This window comes from Oncorhynchus mykiss, chromosome 20 (assembly GCF_013265735.2).
Source record: "Oncorhynchus mykiss isolate Arlee chromosome 20, USDA_OmykA_1.1, whole genome shotgun sequence".
In the NCBI taxonomy this organism is placed as follows: Eukaryota; Metazoa; Chordata; class Actinopteri; order Salmoniformes; family Salmonidae; genus Oncorhynchus; species Oncorhynchus mykiss.
In genome coordinates, this window is record NC_048584.1 from 28,355,797 (window position 1) to 28,379,239 (window position 23,443).

The 23,443-nt window shown below is 46.2% G+C and overlaps 1 protein-coding gene across 1 annotated transcript in view; it reads right to left on the minus strand.

The window, feature by feature from the left end:
* lrpprc (leucine-rich pentatricopeptide repeat containing) overlaps nt 1-23,443 on the minus strand; it is a 72,798-nt gene that overhangs the window by 21,932 nt on the left and 27,423 nt on the right. Inside the window, exons 21-28 of the mRNA XM_036956116.1 lie at nt 23,158-23,288; nt 22,618-22,703; nt 15,759-15,966; nt 6,796-6,920; nt 5,021-5,127; nt 1,251-1,319; nt 1,075-1,165; nt 16-158 (exon numbers count right to left, since the gene is read on the minus strand). Of these exons, the coding sequence (XP_036812011.1) occupies nt 16-158; nt 1,075-1,165; nt 1,251-1,319; nt 5,021-5,127; nt 6,796-6,920; nt 15,759-15,966; nt 22,618-22,703; nt 23,158-23,288 (960 nt within the window). The remainder of the gene's footprint in view (nt 1-15; nt 159-1,074; nt 1,166-1,250; nt 1,320-5,020; nt 5,128-6,795; nt 6,921-15,758; nt 15,967-22,617; nt 22,704-23,157; nt 23,289-23,443) is intronic.

The following is a 23,443-nucleotide window of genomic DNA, read 5'->3' on the forward strand; positions in this document are numbered from 1 at the left end:
AGAAGGCTGTTTTACCTCAGGCACCTCGAAAGGCACCTCCTGTCCATTACTCTTGAGGATGTCAGCCAGTATGCGCAGGGTCCTCTCTCTTGGTATCACATTCTCCTCCTGCATCTTGGTCCAGGTGGCCTCCGCCTTGCGCCAGTCGTTTGTGTCCTCTGAGGGTGAGAAAGAGCATGATCACATGTACGCACACACACAAACTCTTCAAAAATGTATTTTATAAACGAGACTACTTGGTTAAATAAAAAACATAAAACATGCACACCAACGTGTATACGCACACAGACATCAAGATTCCTTGTTGACACTCATGCTGCTTAATGCTGAGAGAGCAATCAAGGTAGAAAAGGCCTAATCTGCTCATCCTCCTCAGCCAGACACTTAACTCTGGGCTGATTTGATTTGTATCCGAGCAGGCTTTATCTGCCCCGGGCTGAACTGGGCAAACAGTTCCAAAAAAGCTTCACGAGATGTAATCTAGTCATACACTATCTGTGGATACTGGGATTCTGAACCCATTCTCTCACACACAAAATGGCCCTGGGGTTACGCCACTGTTCACACCACATTGCTGCCAGGGATTTGGGGGGGGGGGGGGGGGCAAAGGTTAAACGGTCACATGAGAAGAGGAGATGGAGGGAAGTAGTAGTGACTTCAGGGATAGTTGGAGGGGCTTAATATAACCAGTCAGGGGTAAAGTGAGGTTCATAAACTTCCCATTGGAGAATGTAGATCCAGTCAGTCCATCCATACAGCGATGGTGAGATACAGGAAAGACCTTAGAATTATGAATTATAATCAGGGTTGGGCTCTATTTTAATTGAAGGGAGTCCATTTAGGAAGTGATTTGACAAATATATCCTTTTCAGTTTATCGAGAAGCCATTAAAAATAGATGCCCCCTTTTCAATCATTTAGTTGAAATTTCAGTTTACTTCCTGAATTGACTGCCTTTGATTGGAATTGAGCACAACCCCGATTAGAATACTAATTGAATAGTAACTTAATAGGATGTCGACAGGAAAGCCACCCAGTCAGAGAAGAGTAGGGATGGAGGTTGAGGGGGACTTACTGCAGAGCCGCAACACGTAGTGATACAGCTCATCCCGGTCACATTCAAACAGCTTGGCTGTCATATCCACCATGCTCTCCAAAGACTCCATCTACACAGGGACACAATACTTTAGACGTGGTGTGTGTGCATGTGCATGTGCGTGCGCGCGACTGTGTGTGGTCTCTCTCTCTCACCTGGTTGCCGTTAATGCACTTCTCAGCGTACCACTGCAGGCGTCCTGGTCTAGCCCTTAAACCTGGAGTCTGTGGGACCAACAGAAAGGACTTATTTAAAACAAATACAGTGTGGTTTATGTTAAATCAACTAGTGCCTGATAAACCTTTCTGTATTGCATTCTGTACAGAGTACATCAAAAATCCAACACATTGAAACATACAGTGACCTCCATTTCATACCTCATGAATGAGTATATGATTTAACACACATTTAACCTATACATTCCTGTAATTTCCCAGAAGTGAATATCTGAATATCTCAACTCTAGAACAATCCCCCTGTGAGTTATCCAAGAAAGTAATATCCAACAGGCTCAAAATGACCAGAAACAGAATCACATGAAAAAGATAGAAGATGAAGGGTGTATATGGATAATACCAGAGCCATATAATAATGGTTCTGGATAATACTATGGTATGATGCCCTTTGGACACGCACACTGAGAGGGTGGCATAAGCACACTGTATTTTTGGAGTGATATGTGTTCATATGGGCTAGGGAGGGTGGGGTGGAAGGGGTTAGAGATGGGATAGCATTTCATCAGTGCTCCAGTCAATCAGAGTGAGATAGTCCCTTGGATCTTCCACTCTGCCCTGACATGTTAATCTGTCTATGACCAAGATCTCTCAATCCCCCTGTGCTGCAGGACCATGGCTACTTGATCAAAAAAAGACTACGCATTATGGTCTTATACAACCAGCCAAAGGACAAATTACAATTTGTTCTGTTCTCCGCCGCCGCGTCTAATCTGCTTAGTAAATAAGGCCGAGCGCAAGTGGTACATATTTTTTCTACAGCAAACAGGAAATCCCCCCGCCCCGCCCCCAGCCCAGCTTGCTACCCCCCCACCCCTCCAGCCAGGGATCTAAGCCCCCCGAGGGCAAATCTTCCCGGGCATAAAATCCATGGTGATAAGTCCCTCTTCCTCCCGCTTCTCACACACACTCTCTACTTTTCACTTCCAGCACATATCCCAATCCCCAAAAGGACATCTAGGTCAGATTATTAAGACAATCTCCTGCCTGCTGCTTTGTGGTTTATGAAACTCAGCCCCTTTGACTATGCTGTCTGGACTAGAGTGCCACAACAAGCGCACATCACACACACACACACACACAGCAAAGACAATGCAGTAGTGACTGTTGCACAAACTCACATAGCCTTTCTATACTCATCCTCATGTAGTCATACTACCCTCTCACAAATTATGCTCAACAATCTCAATTTCTTGTATTTGACACTTATAATTAATACTCCCCACTTACACAAAACCCACCTTACACACACCACCCCCCCCCCCCCACCCCCCCCCACCCCACACACACACACACACACACACACACACACACACACACACACCTACCTAATGGTGCCCACCCCTTAACAAAACCACCTAACCTTAACCATAACCAAAAAGTGGTACCCATTTCTATTGTATTTCATTTAATTACCTGCAATTAAACACCTTGCAATTATACAAAACAGAGTCAGCGGCGAGCCTCTCTGTTCTGACACTTGAAGCTCCACTGAAGAGGAAAGGTCTCTGTGATAGATCTCAGTCATCCATCTGACCTCCCAGATATCACTCATTTTAATTAGTGGGCAGAGTTAGGGGGCAGAGTTCACATGGAGAGGATATCTGGCTGGGAGAACGAGAGCCTTTTCTGATTCTGACCTACCGGTCCGACATGAGACCACTTCGCAGCTATTTATACACACAGACCAGGTAGAGAGTTCTCTTCTACGTTTAGCCTCTATACAAAGCTCTGCACAATATGGAGACATTAAGCACAGTACACAACAACATGTAGTGAGTCACAAGTTCACAATAGACCAGAAAGGAGACCGCCTTTAGGCCTAAATCCAACTGCCCACATTTGAAACAGATTGTCACAAACATACAAAACCAGAAGAATGTCAATGGAACTGAAGGGCATTTCATGACAAAACAAAAACCCAAAAGAAGATGTTGAAGTTGAAATGAAAAACACTAAATGTTTTGTGTTGGTCTGGTATCATCTGAAGCTTGTCGGAACCTCCCCTTCTAAGACGATATGGAACAGGGACTGTACGTTCCATTCTTAGAGGGGTATTAGTACACAATAATAGCATGTCAATATTTAAGAGGGTTTGCAAATCATAGTTCATGTCCTAAATCCTCCTTATAGAAACTCAGAGGGGACAAGCAGCTTTTGGCAAGCCCTGTCACAGGGCCAGGACACCATGATACATAGATGATCTGGTAAAGTTGAGAGAGAGAGTGAGCGAGCGAGCCACACAGTTCCAGCAGATAGCATTATTCTCATCCTGAAGAATCAGGATATTAAAAGGCGTTCAGGGCCAAATAACTAAATCGCCTGCTCCCCTCCTTATCGAGTGACCGTCCCTCTACTGTCGATCCATCCTCACCGACATCATTTTCATCTTATCCCCCCGGACCAAAGCCTCCTCATCTGATGAGTTTTTAATAACCAGGAAGAGGCTTAGGATGGGCGCAGCCAGCCAGCCTGCTGCAGCCCAGAACAACAATAACAACAACCACTACATCTACCTAACTTTAATAAGGATCGTATGAGGGCACAGTTCTGGAAATGGTAAGGGTGTAATCCTAAACGGCATGGATTGTGTCTATGGTCAAATTAATATCTGCATTAAGACACGCACATATGGTTATAGCATCTGCGTTCCAGCTTCCGCCCCACATACAACACACGGTACACAAATACCCACATTTGACTTAAAACAAGAATACGCACAGACACACACCTCATGGCACTAATCCGTACTAACTGGTATCCATCCAGTCATGCAAGCGGACAGAGTAGACAGGGGAATTGAGCTGGGAGATTAGGATGGTTGGATAATTAAACATCTGAATGGTTTTGTCTAAATAAATGTTCAGTGAGGAAGAATAGACTCCTGAGCGGCAAGTGTTTGGAGTGTGTGTCGGGGGAACGGCCTGAAAGCAGAGACGGCGGATGGACTGACACGAACAAAAGACACAGAAAACGAATCAAGAAAACAGGACTTGTACGGAGCGCTTCTTCCCTAGGTACCTTCAGTTAATAGAAGCTCTTCTCCTCTCCAGCCGCAAAACATCTTCAATATGCAGCTCTGCTGAACCCTAACCCTGCCCCCAGAATGATGTACCCCCTCAAACCTAACGAGTAACCACCTTACAGCCCAATTAGCATCCCTCTCCTGAAACGGTGTTCGCTGGCCATCTCAGAAGATGGCTATATCATAGTAATGTGGTTGCTGAGACGTTTAACACCTCCCCAGAGTTTTAGGCATTAACCTACCCCTTAACGCCACAGCGATATACAGCAATGTGTTCAGGAATGTGCCTGTCCTCTCTAGCCAGTTAATATGCAAATACAAAAACGCAGTCAATCCCTCAAATCAGAACTGTAGCTTAACCCCTGACCTGTTAGCTCCCAGGAAATTCACAGAGATAGGATTGGCTCCAATCTCTTAATAGAAATTGGAAATAAGTGACTGCTTTTCATATAAACCACTGGCCACATCCAGCACGGAACACGCACAAAACACACACTCCTCTGCTTCCCCCACCTGTTCCATTGTGTTGCTGGGGAATGGCATTAGTTCAGATTTAGACCCAATCTAATTTAAAAAGAGGGAACTTATTACTGCCGTCTAATTAAGTATCTTTAAAATAGCTGTGTGCTGCATGCAAACACAATGGGAGGTTGGGTGGTGGTCCCACCTCAATGATTTTGCGGGCCTCCCGGTGGCGGCCGGTCTGCATGAAGGCGAAAAAGAGGTCGTACAGCATTGTCATCTCGCCTCGCTCCTGGCTCACAAAGTCCATCGCTGTGGGAAGAGGAGAGGGAGAGCGAGGAGAGAGAGGTATGAGAGGCTAAACAAAACAACACACACACACTTGCAGAAAGCTTTTCCCCACATTCTTCCAGTCCCATTAGAATGGCTATAAGCTGCTTGGCTTTCAGAGCTGAAACTTCTCAAAGAGCTGCTCTCAGCAGTCTGCTGCCAATCTCCCTCTATCAGGCACTGGCCAGGTGGAGATGTGGGGGCTCATCTGCATACACACCAGCACACACACAGTCTATCCATAGAGACACTCTAAACTAATACCAATGCAAACCTCACACTCTTTAACAATCTGTACATTTGAAAAAAGGGACCGACACATAGAAAACTATTTCCATCCATTCAGAACTTCGCTGAGGGACAGAAATGAAGTGCATTTTTGATAACCGACACAATATGTGGTTTCCAGGCAGAGTGAGAGGACAGAGCAGCATAGGGGTGTGCGTTTAAGGGGAGCCCCGTCTGACCCTGGGCAGGGGCAGTGCCACTCACAGGGTGAGAGAAGAGGGCATAGGGCCAGGGGGTGTAGAGTGGTGCTCAACAGGGGGGGCCACTCAAACACACTCACCTACAGCACACAAAGGACTTAACCCCTTCACCACCCATTTGTCAAGAGGAGGAGCCATTAAAATCATGATCGCCAGCATCCTCCACAGTGACCTGGGGGCCCATTGTCAATGGTGGGCTCTTAGTAGACACTACACAGTGACTACGGGCTGTCTTGGGAGAGTGCACATTGTACAGCACACAGACATTGTTGCACTACACTACATGTCATGAATGTGAGGGTGTAGGGAGGAGGGATGGATGAAGAGTTGAGAGACAACCCAGGACAACACTGGGGATGAGCTCCCTGCCATCCAGGGCCTCTATATCTGAGGAAGGACGGAAAATTTGCCCAAACTCCAGCCAGCCAAACCATAGACTGTTCACTCTGCTACCGTCTGGAAAACGGTACCGGAGCATCGACTCACAGACCAGCAGTCTTATGGCTTGGGGTTAGAAGCTAAATAGTCAACTAATGATACCTGAACTATCTGCACTGACCTAGACTATAAGCAGGGACTGTGAAGTAACACAAACATACTCACTATACACACACACACGATAACATACACACTATACACACACGTACGCATGGATTTTGTGTTGTAGATATGTGGTAGTGGAGTATGGGCCTGAGGACACACACTTAGTGTGTTGTGAAATCTGTTATGAATGTAATGTTTTTAAAATTGTATAACTGCCTTAATTTTGCTGGACCCCAGGAAGAGTGGGGATCCATAATAAATACAAACATGTACACATTCACTAGACACAGATACACACACAAACTACACAAAACCCTCACACATTCACAAACGCATCATTTGCTGCTGCTACTCTGTTCTTTATTTTACTCGTATTATCTATCTTGATGCCTAGTCACTTTACACTGCCTTCATCTACATATCTATCTGAAATACCTCGTACTCCTGCATATAGCTCCATTCTAGTGTATTCCTCGTGTTAGTTACTATTTCATTTTGTATTATTATTTTTAAACTGACTCGTTGGGAAAGGTACGTAAGCAAGCATTTCACTAACGTCTACACCAGTTGTATTTGGCGCATGTGATCAAGAAATTTGATTTGTGGTGGCGGCATTCACCTTTCTGTAGGAGCTCCGTGTCTCCCCTCTCCACCAGGCCACAGATGACGTCGTGGATACGTGGGAGTTGTCCATACTGCTTCTGACACTCCATAGCTGCCTCCAGAGCCCCGCCAAGGTCCTTACTGGTGAGACACACAGAGAGAAAGAGAACATTCATTTAAAATCAAATCTATATGGCTGAGCGAAAACAAGACTACTCCAGGCCTTTGACCTCCGTCACAAACGACTGACCTCACAACAATGGAGCCCTTTTCAGCCCTGACAGGTCAACCAGGAGATGAGGCAATTGGCCACGTTCCTTTGACAAATCTCTCTGGTAGAACAAATGATTAAAAACATTGGGTTTTTCCAGGGTGAATGGATGAATAGACGGGAAACAACCTCTTTTGTGATCTTTAGCCTTCTCTCCTGTTCTCCAACGCTTTCAGCATCCCTCACCCCCCTCACCTCACCCCCAGCTGCGCAATTTAGAGGAATATGGCAACAAAATTAGAGCGCTCCCCGTGCCATCTCCACCCTCCTCCCGCTCCTCCCCCTGAACAAAGAGCCTGGGAGTGGGGCTGACAGAGGGCTGACGGAGAAGACAGAAAAACACCACTCCAATCCCTTCTATTGTGACTGCGCCGCCATCAATCTGTTGATTGGGTAATTACCATGCCAATCACACAGAGGTCACAGAGGATAGGGCACTGTTGGGAGGGGTCAGGTGGGGTGGGATAGCGAGCCAGAGAGCGGGGAGGGAGTGAGTAACAGGTATAATTTCTGTAGTGTTTTCTACTCTTGAAGATTATATACAGCTGCCGGACAAGGAAATGTGCCTCCCACCCAAAAAAAAGTCTGACCTTGGTATGGAGAGGAGGGGGAGGTGGATACGGGCAAAACACAGGATGTGATTGAGCTTGGAACACAAACTGGGCTCAGGCAATCGGTTTTAATTGAAATGAAGAGCGACAACATTATTCATCAAGCAGGAGTCAAGAGGCAATTCAACCACTCGCTTCCTGATTGAACAGCCACTCTCCAGAGAATGAGAGAGCAGCAGAGAGAGGGAGAGAAGAGGTGTAATTTATTCCAAAAAAAGTGAGGGAGAAACTTTTACTGGACAGGAATATAGTGGCCTGTGATCTACCTGCCAGGCATGTGTGTATGAATCCTCAAACTGGAGTTAAGTTACAGCCATACATACACTCAGTCAGTGTTACCTCATTCAAAAGGTATTCTGTAAAATTCTACAGAATAATTTAATACCAAGACGGTCGATCAGACATTTACACCACCCCCCCTCCATTCGACGACACCTCCAGTCCGCCCACCCAAATACCCCAAACCCCTTCTCACAGGAAAAACCGTCTTTAGAAACTCCCGACCAGCATCGCAATTACAGCACCCTCTCCTCCCATCTCCAACCAAAAAGAGAATTAACCATGTTGAAGGCTTCATAATTTCCCTAGGTACAATTTAGCTGTCACTTGCGCTCCGATTTACTCAAACACGTTCCCCCGTTAATGTCACCAACTTTGCATGTCAAGCACTTTCCAGCCAATTAAGTCCTGAAAAAAGATGGTGGCAGCGAGTGCTTTACGCACAGAACCTGAAGGATTAGACAAGAAAGATCACTTCTTTCCATCCTTTCATTATTTCTTTGCACGCCTCTCCTTCCCTCCTTCCTCTCCTCCGTCCCACTCTTTTGTTCCACAGAGATTGGCATTCACGTTATCACACCACTGTCCCCTGGAAGGAAGGGAGGGAGGGCCGAGCAGAAGAGGGTGTGTGTAGGGGAGTGTGTGTGTGTGTGTGTGTGTGGTGTTTGATCGTGACACCTCTAGCCTGCTGTTATGAGTTACATTAGGACACGGCTGCAAAGCCACAACATACAGTATACTCTGTACACACAGTGACAGACATATTGATTAATCTGTGGTCAAGTCCAACTTAATGGCTAGTCTGTCTCGGTTCCACATTTGTGTTGTACAGCTGCACTTACATACTCCACTCCCAATTTGTCCCTCACCCCCTCTCTCGCGCACGCACTAGGAGTGAATCCAGTTCTCCATCTCAGGCTGGAGCCGCCTGACAGCTCTCCTCCGTCTCATCTCCAAATGTAATACCCCCCCCCCACACTCCTCTCCAAGACTTGTCTCTCCCACCTCCCATTGTTAGGCTCATTAGCATTGCAGGGGTGCTAATCAAGGATATGGATCCAGTAAGGCAGTTAGCTAGCGGTTAGCGTCTCAGAGAGAGAGCCAGTGTGTTGGAGCGGTGCTCGGCGGCTAACTGGCTAGGCTGACGGGCTGTCAGCGTTAATCTGGGGGAGAAGTGTTCATTAAGTCATTACTGCTGACACTGTGATGAGACAGCGTCGCCAGAATGACACGTAGCGCTTTGTCCTCCGCCGCCAACGCCTCCCTGACTGACGGCACCAACAGAGAGAAGAGAAAGAGGAGGGGATGAGATGGAGAGCGAAAAGGAGGGATGAATAGTGGAGGAGATGGGAAGGGATAAATATGGAGAAGAAAGGGGAAAGCGATAGATGTGGAAAAGATAAAGGGCAGAGACGTGAAGAGAACGGGAACCTTTATTCTGGGGATGGCAAAAAATAAGTCGAAAATCCTTAACTTACTCTAAACTTTGTCTTTGTGCCAAGAAGAGGTCTAGGCTATACTACGCCACAGAGAGACCTTTACAGGTCTAGAAATCCCTCAATAAAGCATTCCTCGCCCTGGGTTTTGTATTGTGAGCCCAGTGAACCCCAGTGATTCAGTGGTGAACGTGGCTCTGCTCTGTGCAGGGAGAAGAGAGATCCCTTGTTTTCACTGCTGCTAATGAACCTGGGGAAATTACCAAGCTAATCTCAGAGCAGGCAGCAATTAAGGCATGAACCTCCACGGTGTGTTTGTGTTGAGCACTGACTGACAGCAAACAAACAGCCCCAGGGGGGCGCTTGCACCACACTGTTGTGTATGTCAAACGTCCATGTGTGTAAAGGTACACCCTTGGTACACCCTCTCCCAGAGCATGTTAGGGGAAAAGGGTGTGTGTGTGAGTGTGTGAGCGAAGGGGGGTTGTTTCGAACAGTGCGCCGCATGGCTGTGGCAAATCCAGCAATTAGTGCTCTGTACATAATTAACATGCAAATGAGCTGATCTACTTAAAAGCTGTTCTCACAAATAGACCTGAACAGGGGCTGAGGGGTGGGGCCATGGGGCCGCGGCTCCCAGAAACACAGGTTTTTCCCTCGGACTGATTTGCATATTACATTTTTAGCGAGAAGGCATCGATAGCCATCTCAGAGAAGCGGAGCGTGAGTCAGAGTTATGTAAATAGGGGTCAGGAGGGGGAGGCTAGGGTTGTTAGGGGTACAGCAGCTGGCCGATCCCCAAACACACACACACAAAGCCTCGCAATCTACCCCACCCCCACCTCTGTTAGAAAGACACACAAACACAAAAATGCATGCACAGCCCAGCCCCAGATCCAAATCCTCCCTGACTGAACCAGTTCCCCAGAATGCTCCTTCAAGCATGATCAGGAACTCTGGCTCACATGACCCACCACAGCCAATGACGAACAACGAAGCAGTGAGACACAGGAAGTCCTTTTCCCAGAGAAAATGTTCAGGTACCCTGTTGGGCGTTATCATCTGGGCTCTGTTCCATTCCACCACTTAGAATGAAGGATTACTATGGGACACACACACACACAATGCAAATAGTCTGGGTAGCCATTTGATTACCTGTTCAGGAGACTTATGGCTTGGGGGTAAAAGCTGTCGAGAAGCCTTTTGGTCCTAGACTTGGCGCTCCAGTACCGCTTGCTATGCGGTAGCAGAGAGAACAGTCTATGACTGGGGTGGCTGGGGTCTTTGACAATTTTTTAGGGCCTTTCTCTGACACTGCCTGGTGTTGAGGTCCTGGATGGCAGGCAGCTTAGCCCCAGTGATCTACAGGGCCGTATGCACTACCCTCTGTAGTGCCTTGCGGTTGGAGGCCGAGCAGTTGCCATACCAGACAGTGATTCTAGCTAATCAAACCTGGGTTCAAATACTACTTCAAAGTAAATATTGAGATGTACCCAAATACAAATAAATACTCCCATGCATTTGAACCCAGGTCCTAGGACTATTTAAAATATTTTCAAATACCATAAAACGTCAAATAAACAGTCTCAAATAGCCGCTTGTCCTTGTGCCTGGCAACAGCACACATATCAGCAAATAAACAGCCGTTTCAAATAAAGCACAGGGTCTAAATGAATTGTTACATTAAATAATTCAGCAATGACTCAAAAAAATTGCTATTATCAGTATTTAAATCGGCAGTAAGAACTACTAGCCAATGGCTGCTAACAGCGGAGAACTGCTAGCTAACTGGCAAGTTCAAACAGTCAACAACTTCAGAGTACAGACACCTAGACAATTGGGAAATCGCCATCTATTCACAAAACTAAGAACTGCCAAAAATGGACAGTCAAAGTGGAGAATAATAATATACAGTAGCAGTCAAAAGTTGACACACCTACTCATTCAACCTACTCTACATTGAAGAATAATAGTGAAGACATCAAAACTATGAAATAACACATATGGAATCATGTCATAACCAAAAAAGTTCAAACAAATCAAAATATATTTTATATTTGAGATTCTTTAAAGTAGCCGCCCTTTGCCTTGATGACAGCTTTGCACACTTGGCATTCTCTCAACCAGCTTCGTGAGGTAGTCACCTGGAATGCATTTCAATGAACCTTTTGCGACTAGGGGGCAGTATTTTCATTTTTGGATAAAAAACGTTCCCGTTTTAAAACGGGATATTTTGTCACGACAAGATGCTCGACTATGTATATAATTGACAGCTTTGGATAGAAAACACTGACGTTTCCAAAACTGCAAAGATGTTGTCTGTGAGTGCAACAGAACTGATGTTACAGGCGAAACCCAGAAAAATCCAATCAGGAAGTGCCGCATTTTTTGAAAGCGCTTCATGCCAATAACTCCTTATATGGCTGTGAATGGGCTACGAATGAGCTTACGCTTTCTACGTATTCCCCAAGGTGTCTACAGAATTGTGACATCTTTTTACGCATTTATGTTGAAGAATAGCCGTAAGGGACCACATTGAGCAAGTGGTCACATGATGGCTCCCGCAAAAAATATTGCGTAAAGTACTGAGGTAGCCATTATTCCAATCGCTTCTAATGAGAAACCAATTGTCCCGACGGATATATTATCGAATAGATATGTGAAAAACACCTTGAGGATTGATTCTAAACAACGTTTGCCATGTTTCTGTCGATATTATGAAGCTAATTTGGAAAAAAGTTTGGCGTTGTAGTGACTGCATTTTCCGGTCGATTTCTCCAAACGTGAAGAACAAACGGGAGCTATTTCAGCCTACAAAAATGATATTTTTGGAAAAAAGGAACATTTGCTATCTAACTGGGTGAAAACATCCGAAGTTCTTCAAAGGTAAATGATTTAATGTGATTGCTTTTCTTATTTTCGTAAAATTGTTGCCTGCCGCTAGCAGAGCCTAGCATAGCATTATGCCATGATAAACTTACACAAATGCTTGTCTAGCGTTGGCTGTAAAGCATATTTTGAAAATCTGAGATGACAGTGTGATTAACAAAAGGCTAAGCTGTGTCTCAATATATTTCATTTGTGATTTTCATGAATAGGAAGATTTTCTAGGAAGATTTATGTCCGCTGCGTTATGCTAATTAGTTTGAGGCGATGATTACGCTCCCAGATCCAGGTTTGAGAGTCACAAGAAGTTAACAGGTGTGCCTTGTTAAAAGTACATGTGTGGAATTTATTTCCTTCATAATGTGTTTGAGCCGATCAGTTGTGTTGTGACAAGGTAGGGGTGGTATACAGAATATAGTCCTATTTGGTAAAAGACCATAATATGGCAAGAACAGCTCAAATAAGCAAAGAGTAATGACAGTCCATCATGACTTTAAGACATGATGGTCAGTGCAGTTGCAAAAACCATCAAGCGCTATGATGAAACTGGCTCTCATGAGGAACGCCACAGGAAAGGAAGACCCAGAGTTACCTCTGCTGCAGAGGATAAGTTCATTAGAGTTACCAGCCTCAGATTGCAGCCCAAATAACTGCTTCACAAAGTTCAAGTAACAGACACATGTCAACAACATCAACTGTTCAGAGGAGACTGCGTGAATCAGGCCTTCATGGTCGAATTGCTGCAAAGAAACCACTACTAAAGGACGCCAATAAGAAGAAGAGACTTGCTTGGGCCAAGAAACACGAGCAATGGACATTAGACCGGTGGAAATCTGTCCTTTGGTCTGATTGAGTCCAAATTTGAGTTTTTGGGTTCCAACCATGTCTTTGTTAAACACAGAATAGGTGAACGGATGATCTCCGCATGTGTAGTTCCCACCGGGAAGCATGGAGGTGTGATGGTGCTTTGCTGGTGGCACTGTCAGTGATTTGTTTAGAATTGAAGGCACACTTAACCAGCATTGCTAACACAGCATTCTGCAGCGATATGCCATCTCATCTGGTTTGCACTTAGTGGGACTATATATTTTTTTCAACAGGACAATGACCCAACACACCTCTAGGCTGTGTAAGGGCTATTTGACCAAGAAGGAGAGTGATGAGTGCTGCATCAGATGACCTGGCCTCCACAAATCACACGACCTCAACCCAATTGAGATGGTTTGGGATGAGTTGGAGTGCAGAGTGAAGGAAAAGCAACCAACAAGTGCTCAGCATATGTGGGAATTCCTTCATGACTGTTGGAAAAGAATTCCAGGTGAAGCTAGTTGACAGAATACCAAGAGTGTGCAGAGCTGTCATCAAGGCAAAGGGTGGCTACTTTGACTCAAATATAAATCAAAAAATATATTTTAACACATTGTCACTAAATGATTCCATGTGTTATTTCATAGTTTTGATGTCTGCACTACTATTCTACAATGTAAATATACATATATACACACACACACACACACACACTGCTCAAAAAAATAAAGGGAACACTTTATTAACAACACAATGTAACTCCAAGTCAATCACACTTCTGTGAAAGCAAATTGTCCACTTAGGAAGCAACACTGATTGACAAAAAATGTCACATGCTGTTGTGCAAATGGAATAGACAACAGGTGGAAATTATAGGCAATTAGCAAGACACCCCCAATAAAGGAGTGGTTCTGCAGGTAGTGACCAGACCACTTCTCAGTTCCTATGCTTCCTGGCTGATGTTTTGGTCACTTTTGAATGCTGGCGGTGCTTTCACTCTAGTGCTAGCATGAGACGGAGTCTACAACCCACACAAGTGGCTCAGGTAGTGCAGCTCATCCAGGATGGCACATCAATGCGAGCTGTGGCAAGAAAGTTTGCTGTGTCTGTCAGCGTAGTGTCCAGAGCATGGAGGCGCTACCAGGAGACAGGCCAGTACATCAGGAGACATGGAGGAGGCCGTAGGAGGGCAACAACCCAGCAGCAGGACCGCTACCTCCGCCTTTGTGCAAGGAGGAGCAGCAGGCCGCAAATGTGCACGTGTCTGCTCAAACGGTCAAAAACAGACTCCATGAGGGTGGTATGAGGGCCCGACGTCCACAGGTGGGGGTTGTGCTTACAGCCAAACACCGTGCAGGACGTTTGGCATTTGCCAGAGAACACCAAGATTGTCAAATTCGCCACTGGCGCCCTGTGCTCTTCACAGATGAAAGCAGGTTCACACTGAGCACATGTGACAGACGTGACAGTCTGGAGACGCCGTGGAGAACGTTCTGCTGCCTGCAACATCCTCCAGCATGACCGGTTTGGCAGTGGGTCAGTCATGGTGTGGGGTGGCATTTCATTGGGGGGCCGCACAGCCCTCAATGTCCTCGCCAGAGGTAGCCTGACTGCCATTAGGTACCGAGATGAGATCCTCAGAACCCTTGTGAGACCATATGCTGGTGCGGTTGGCCCTGGGTTCCTCCTAATGCAAGACAATGCTAGACCATGTGGCTGGAGTGTGTCAGCAGTTCCTGCAAGAGGAAGGCATTGATGCTATGGACTGGCCCACCCGTTCCCCAGACCTGAATCCAATTGAGCACATCTGGGACATCATGTCTCGCTCCATCCACCAACGCCACGTTGCACCGCAGACTGTCCAGGAGTTGGCGGATGCTTTAGTCCAGGTCTGGGAGGAGATCCCTCAGGAGACCATCCGCCACCTCATCAGGAGCATGCCCAGGCGTTGTAGGGAGGTCATACAGGCACGTGGAGGCCACACACACTACTGAGCCTCATTTTGACTTGTTTTAAGGACATTACATCAACGTTGGATCAGCCTGTAGTGTGGTTTTCCACTTTAATTTTGAGTGTGACTCCAAATCCAGACCTCCAAGAGTTGATAAATTTGATTTCCATTGATAATTTGTGTGATTTTGTTGTCAGCACATTCAACTATGTAAAGAAAAAAGTATTTAATAAGAATATTTCATTCATTCAGATCTAGGATGTGTTATTTTAGTGTTCCCTTTATTTTTATGAGCAGTATATATATATATATATATATATATAGTTTTTTTTTTATTTTTAATATAGAGGCATAATAAGACAAACATAAAAGTGACAATGTGTAAATAATAACACATTGCATGAAATGAAGAAATTCATTAAAAATGTTGGAAGTGAAAACTGAAAATAAACAATTAACTATGCAAATGAGCCAAAGCTGTGTGCATTATGGAAAAAGACACCTGGCTCAAATAGAAGCCTGTCTCTAATAAGCGCCTGTTGTAATCAGTGATTTAAACAAATAAACGCCCAAGTTATTAATTGAAGGACATGTTTTAAGGACATAATTTGAAAATGGCCACATTATTTGAAAATACACTATAAGTTATTATTTACATGTATTTGAACACAGGTCTGATGCTAAAGTCCTATTGAGTACCGGACAGCTGTTAGGACAGGAGGAGGGAGTACTACTCACGTCTCCAGGTGGGCTGAGACCAGGGGGGAGCAGAGGTTGGCGGTGGGCGTGGCCAGGCCCAGGGTGAAGATGGTGTCTTGGAGCCTGCGGACAGCTACCACGTCCCCCTTCATGGCCGCAGCATTGAGGACATGGAAGAGCAGGGTAACTGTGGTGTCCCTCACAACCACCTCCTTCTCCTTCATTTCCTTCAGCATGTCCACCGCCTCTGTGATTTGGGGGGGAGAGATGGAGAAGAGAGAGGGGGGAGATGGAGGGAGGGGGGAGGGGGGGAAGAGAGAGAGGGGTGGGGAGAGATAAAGTCAACATTGGAGCTGGCCAAATGCATGTTGATAAAACTACAATGCCAACATCTGACACAATTACTCAATAAATGTCAGCTAGTATTACAGTCAGTTACTTGTGGTTTAACTGCCTTGCCCTAGAGAGACTTAGGGGGCCAGGAACTACAATGGGGTGGTTAAAATAAGTAGTCAGCGCCCAATCTCACTTGATGGAAGACTCCAAATGAAAGAGGGAGGGAAGGAGGAGACAATGTGAGAGAGAATGAGAGCGAGATGGGGAGAAGGTGATAAAAGGCCCCTTAGATAATTTCATGTGGGGAAAACAAACCGCTATTAAAACAGCATTTTACACCCAGCAGGAATGCAAATCGGCCCGTATAATGCCAATTTCCTGCTAATTGCTACTTGCATTTCTAAACGAGACTACAATTACCGGGCCGCTTTTTCCCCGTCCCTGTGCCGAAAGCGATGGGGCTAAATTATAGGTGTGCGGCGAGTGCCCGGCGTGCCCTGGCCCCGGGTCCTACAGAGGTAATAATGGAGGCTTTTCAGCAGGCCTGGGCACCCATCTGGCTGACTGGGCCGTGCAGAGTGAACACTCTCCTCTTCTCATCTCTCTCCCCCGGCAGCAGTCAGCTGCTCTGTGGCAGGGCCAGACAATTAAGATGTGTTTACACTGTGTTTAGAGGCGTGCTAATGGGCTGATACCGATAGGGTCTGTTTACACCGGTGATACTAATCATCACAGCCTGGTCAGAGATAGAAAACATCTAGCTCGCCAGTACCCACCCCATGTAAACACACACAAACAAACTAACTTTTATTGGCTTTGGCCCTCAACTACCACGCATATGTGAGTTCTGGCCTCATTTGGGCTCAAACCTCAATTGCTACTCACAGTGTGAGTGCTGTGGCTAGCAGACTCAATAACAGCCAGAATAGAAAGGACCCTGTGTTGACCACTACAGGTGAGTGCAGTCATGTCCCACCATCCCTTCAGTTCTGGCAGTCTAGTTCTCTGGCTAGCTATTATACCTCTTCAACCCGAGTGTTCTCTCAGGGATGAACACTCCAGTGACACGACAGCACACACACACACACACACACTGGTGTGTGCTTTGGCATCCAAATTCCAGTCTGCCTCTCAATCTCTCCCTCCCCCCTCATTTTCATGCGTTGTTATGCAAATGAAGCACAGTCTGTGACTGTCACAGATTTAATGAAGCAAAAAGGGAAATTGGAAAGGGGAAGAGGGGTGGGGGTTCATGTGGGTCACACTGGGTTTCTAAGAGGCAGCTTTTGTTTTGTGTCTGGGGCTCATTCTGTTCTCTCCCCGGGGCGTCAGGACGGGGTGGATATGGATCTGAACAGGGCCCAGTTGGGCCATGTCCCTCTGGGGTTGGGGTGACCCTACATGTACCTGTGGACATCCCCTTCACTGGATCTCTGAATATATTTCTCTGTAGGATGATACTGTGGAGAGGAATCAAAGCCTTGACTAATGACAAAGAAAGCGTTGGATGCTGTTCCCCAGAATGGTTGGGTTTTCTGCCTTCAGGCTACGGCCTCATTGTGATTGAATGGTATTGGATGAAAACCTGCAGACAACTGACGAAGAAAACATGGAAAACCAGCTGTGTGGTTCTATGAAATCGATTGATAAATCAAGTACCAAGTATCAAGGGGTAGGACACCAGCAAACACTGCAGCCCTTGTGAACTAGACTAAGAGGCTAGAGTTTAATTCATTAGCTGTAGGTGTGAACTCACTGGGCCAGGGATATTTTTTATTTTATTTCACCTTTATTTAACCAGGTAGTACAGTTGAGAACAAGTTCTCATTTACAACTGCCAGAGGTCCGGACAACAGGCCATCCGATTTGACACACTGAACTCTATCAGAGAAGTAGTTGGTGAACCAGGCGAGGCAGTCATTTGAGAAACCAAGGCTATTGAGTCTGCCGATAAGAATGCGGTGATTGACAGAGTCGAAAGCCTTGGCCAGGTCGAAGAAGACTGCTGCACAGTACTGTCTTTTAATCGATGGCAGTTATGATATCGTTTAGTACGTTGAGCGTGGCTGAGGTGCACCCATGACCAGCTCGGAAACCAGATTGCATAGCGGAGAAGGTATGGTGGTATTCGAAATGGTCGGTGATCTGTTTGTTAACTTGGCTTTCAAAGACTTTAGAAAGGCAGGGCAGGATGGATATAAGTCTGTAACAGTTTGGGTCTAGAGTGTCTCCCCCTTTGAAGAGGGGGATGACCGCAGCAGCTTTCCAATCTTTAGGTATCTCAGATGATACGAAAGAGGTTGAATAGGCCAGTAATAGGGGTTGCAACAATTTCGGCAGATAATTTTAGAAAGAGGTTCCAGATTGTCTAGCTGATTTGTTGGGGTCCAGATTTTGCACCTCTTTCAGAACCTCAGCTATCTGGATTTGGGTGAAGGAGAAGCGGGGGAGGGACTTGGGCAAGTTGCTGCAGGGAGTGCAGAGCTGTTGGCCGGGGTAGGGAGTAGCCAGGTGGAAAGCATGACCAGCCGTAGAAAAATGCTAATTGAAATTCTCGATTATCATGGATTTATCAGTGGTGATAGTGTTTCCTAGCCTCAGTGCAGTGGGCAGCTGGTAGGAGGTACTCTTATTCTCCATGGACTTTACAGTTTCCCAAAACTTTTGGGAATTTGTGCTACAGGATGCAATTTTTTGTTTGAAAAAGCTAGCCTTTGCTTCCCTAACTGACTGTGTATATTGGTTCCTAACTTCCCTGAAAAGTTGCATATCGCAGGGGCTATTCGATGCTAATGCAGTCAAGTCTGGAGTGAACCAAGGGCTATATCTGTATTTAGTTCTCCATTTTTTGAACGAGGCATGCTTATTTAAGACTGTGAGGAAAACACTTTTAAAGAATAACCAGGCATCCTCTACTGACGGGATAAGATCAATATCCTTCCAGGATACCCGGGCCAGGTTGATTAGATAAGGCCTGCTCGCTGAAGTGTTTTAGGGAGGGTTTGACAGTGATGAGGGGTGGTCGTTTGACGGCGGACCCATTACATACGCAAGCAATGAGGCAGTGATCGCTGAGATCCTGGTTGAAGACAGCAGAGGTGTATTTAGAGGGCAGGTTTGTCAGGATGATATCTATGAGGGTGCCCGTGTTTACGGATTTAGGGTTGTACCTGGTTGGTTCCTTGATAATTTGTGTGAGATTGAGGGCATCTAGCTTAGACTGTAGAACGGCCGGGGTGTTAAGCATATCCCAGTTTAAGTCACCTAACAGTACAAATTCTGAAGATTGAAGGGGGGCAATCAATTCACATATGGTGTCCAGGGCACAGCTGGGGGATGAGGGGGGTCTATAACAAGCAGCAACGGTGAGACTTATTTCTGGAAAGGTGGATTTTTAAAAAGTAGAAGCTTTAACTGTTTGGGCACAGACCTGGATAGTATGACAGAACTCTGCAGGCTATCTCTGCAGTAGATTGCGACTCTGCCCCCATTGGCAGTTCTATCTTGGCAGAAAATGTTGTAGTTAAGGATGGAAATTTCAGAATATTTGGTGGGGGTAATCTGACATTAGGATCAAACCCAAGTTAATGAGAGAGAGAGTGTGTGTGTGTGTGTGGGGGGGGGGGGTTAGGGGGAAAAAAGGTTACCCACTCCCCGACTGTCCATCAGCACGTTACACACACTAGCAGAGTCGTACTGGGGGAAGGAACATGTTAGCTAGCCTGCGAGGGAATGAGCACCCATCAGAGGAGAGACAGCTCATCTCTTCTTCTCTCCTTCCTGACGGCACCACTAATCACCACGACCAGTGGCTCGGCGCTAACATGACCAAATGGAGGCTAGGCGTCCAAGCAGACAGAGTGGTATGTATATCAGCCAAGCCAGCCAGCCAGCGATCTGAAACTCATCCAGCCACATACTGCCACGGCCAGGTAAACAAATATCACACAGGCCATTAATCCCTCTAATTTCCCTGCCTTGTGTTCCACTAGGCCCCTGCACACCCAGGGCTGTGTTTACCGGGGGACCCCACAGAGGCTTTAGCTATCCCTATGCAGGGGGATGAAGGGAAAGGTGGAGAGGTGAAGGTGGAGGTAAAGGAAGGAAGTAAGGAAAACAACAAAGCCATTAAAAGCGGGGAGCCAGTGAGCGGTCCTGCCACAAGTCATGATCTTCAGTGCGGGCCTAGCTGTCTGTAGCGCGGCCCGGTAGACCGGGGCAGTGAGGTGTGCTAATGTGGATGACAAGCCGCCGCCGCACTCACTGGGGCTAATGGCCAGCTAACCCCCCCCCCCCCCCTCCCTCCCTCCCTTCACAGCACCTCTGCTTGAATTCACATGCAAATTTGTGTGTGTGAAATGTTCAAGCACTTTCCCGGACATGATATGCCATTAGTATCAGGACGGATTTCTGTAATTCTGTTAAAGTAGCGCGAGTCCTGTAATTTTCTCTCGCTCTCTCTCTGTGACGGGGGGAGACAAGGCAGACAGAAGGGGGGGTGAGAGTGACACACATCTTGAAGGAAAGAGAGAGAGGTAGCGTGAGAGAGACGGGGCACACATTTACGCTGTCACTGTGTGCACAAAGCAAAGAAGAAACACTTTTATTGTAATTGGGTCTTACATGGGCAGGCAGAAACCCACCGTGGCATTCAGATAATGGCTGGTTAATGTGGGCGTCATGAGAGTGAGAAAAAGGCGGCTGCTGCCTGCTCCTCGCCACATGCATACAGCCTGCTCTCTGAGAAAATAATTACTCCTTCAGCAGACATTTAACTGCATCAAACACTTCCTTCACTCAGGAGTTGAACTTTGCTGTTCTTTCATATGGCGTATGGATATAGGCATCTTGTAAAGAAAGATATACAGTTGAAGTCGGAAGTTTACATACATTTGGGTTGAAGTCATTAAAACTCGTTTTTCAACCACTCCACAAATTTCTTGTTAACAAACTATAGTTTTGCATGACAAGTAATTTTTCCAAACAATTGTTTACAGACAGATTATTTCATTGTATCACAATTCCATTGGGGCAGAGGTTTACATACACCAAAATTCCAGAAAATGATGTCATGTCTTTAGAAGCTTCTGATAGGCTAATTGACATCATTTGTGTCAATTGGAGGTGTACCTGTGGATGTATTTCAAGGTCTACCTTAAAACTCAGTGCCTCTTTGCTTGACATCATGGGAAAATCAAAAGAAATCAGCCAAGACCTCAGAAAGAACATTGTAGACCTCCACAAGTCTGGTTCATCCTTGGGAGCAATTTCCAAACGTCTGAAGGTACCACGTTCATCTCTACCAACAATAGTACGCAAGTATAAACACCATGGGACCACACAGCCGTCATACCGCTCAGGAAGGAGACGCATTCTGTCTCAGAGATTAACGTACTTTGTTGCGAAAAGTGCAAATCAATCCCAGAACAACAGCAAAGGACCTTGTGAAGATGCTGGAGGAAACAGGTACAAAAGTATCTATATCCACAGTAAAATTAGTCCTATATCAACATAACCTGAAAGGCCGCTCTTTCAGGAGGAATGGGCCAAAAATAGTATTTGGTTGCATGTAAACCTCTGACCCACTGGGAATGTGATGAAAGAAATAAAAGGCTGAAATAAATCACTCTACTATTATTCTGGCATTTCACATTCATAAAATAAAGTGGTGATCCTACTAGGATAAAATGTCAGGAATAGTTAAAAACGGAGTTTAAATGTATTTGGCTAAGGTGTATGTAAACTTCTGACTTCAACTGTAGATGTACAGGCTTAACCAAACCCCACATTTATCCCTAAAATATGACTGACCAGGAACAAGTCTGATGTTAGCCTGCTGAGCTAAAGCCAACGCATTAGCTCGGGGAGCTAACGGAAGTCTTCAGGTCTCAAGCATGGTGACTTTTCAGGCAAGGTTTCTCAGCAGTCTGGACAAGGAACCCTGAAAGCTTTTCTTTAACAGAAAGCAACTTCCCTTGACTATGTTGCCCTGACAGTGTCTAGTGCCCACTCACCTTCCAGTCTGCCCTGCTTGGTCAGGACCTTGACTATGTTGCCCTGACAGTGTCTAGTGCCCACTCACCTTCCAGTCTGCCCTGCTTGGTCAGGACCTTGACTATGTTGCCCTGACAGTGTCTAGTGCCCACTCACCTTCCAGTCTGCCCTGCTTGGTCAGGACCTTGACTATGTTGCCCTGACAGTGTCTAGTGCCCACTCACCTTCCAGTCTGCCCTGCTTGGTCAGGACCTTGACTATGTTGCCCTGACAGTGTCTAGTGCCCACTCACCTTCCAGTCTGCCCTGCTTGGTCAGGACCTTGACTATGTTGCCCTGACAGTGTCTAGTGCCCACTCACTCACCTTCCAGTCTGCCCTGCTTGGTCAGGACCTTGACTATGTTGCCCTGACAGTGTCTAGTGCCCACTCACCTTCCAGTCTGCCCTGCTTGGTCAGGACCTTGACTATGTTGCCCTGACAGTGTCTAGTGCACACTCACCTTCCAGTCTGCCCTGCTTGGTCAGGACCTTGACTATGTTGCCCTGACAGTGTCTAGTGCACACTCACCTTCCAGTCTGCCCTGCTTGGTCAGGACCTTGACTAGAGCCACATACTTGCTGGAATCCAGAGACACAGAGGAATCCTTACGGCTCCTAAACATGGGGGGGTTGAGAGAGTTAGACCATAGATTAGAGAAATATACATTTTTTTTTGTGTGTAATTTGTGTGTGAAAGATCTCGAACGTGGCTGATGCAGTTCATGTCACAATTGTAACTCCCATCTCCCTACAATTCAGATTCCTCTACCCCTCTACCCCCCCCCCCCCCCCTCTGATGAAGCAGCGCATGGGAAAGGGAGACAGAGATTGGAGCTGAAGTGGAGTGCAGCACCGATGCCTTTCTGTTACTGAAAGGTTACAGATGCAGGGTGTGGGGCAAGGAGAAGAGATGGGGGTACGTACGCACCGGATTCATCAGAACACCCCTGTCCACTGCTCTGGCCCGGCCAGTGCATTAACGTCTCTCCTAATCCAGCTCATGTTCAACTTTAATGCTTAGCTGGACCGAGTATAGGGGAATGTGTGTGTGTTTCCCCAATCCACTTACAGCTCTCTTTTCAAGTTCAGTGCCTCTTCCACATTGTCATGGCGACAGCAGAGGTGGATGAGGGCGGCGTAGCTCCCGGCAACCATGTCTGCCTCGTGTTGTTTCTTCAGCTCCAGAGCCCTGTCCAGTTTCTGTCAGAAAGACAAGACGTCTTTAAAAAAAATCAACCTTCATCTCAAATGCTTAATCCTAAGGCTGGACTCATAGCTCACAGCTGCAGAGCCGCAATAGTCAGCCGGTCCAGTAGGACATTAACAACCCTCATTTAATTGTCTCTTACTGTTGA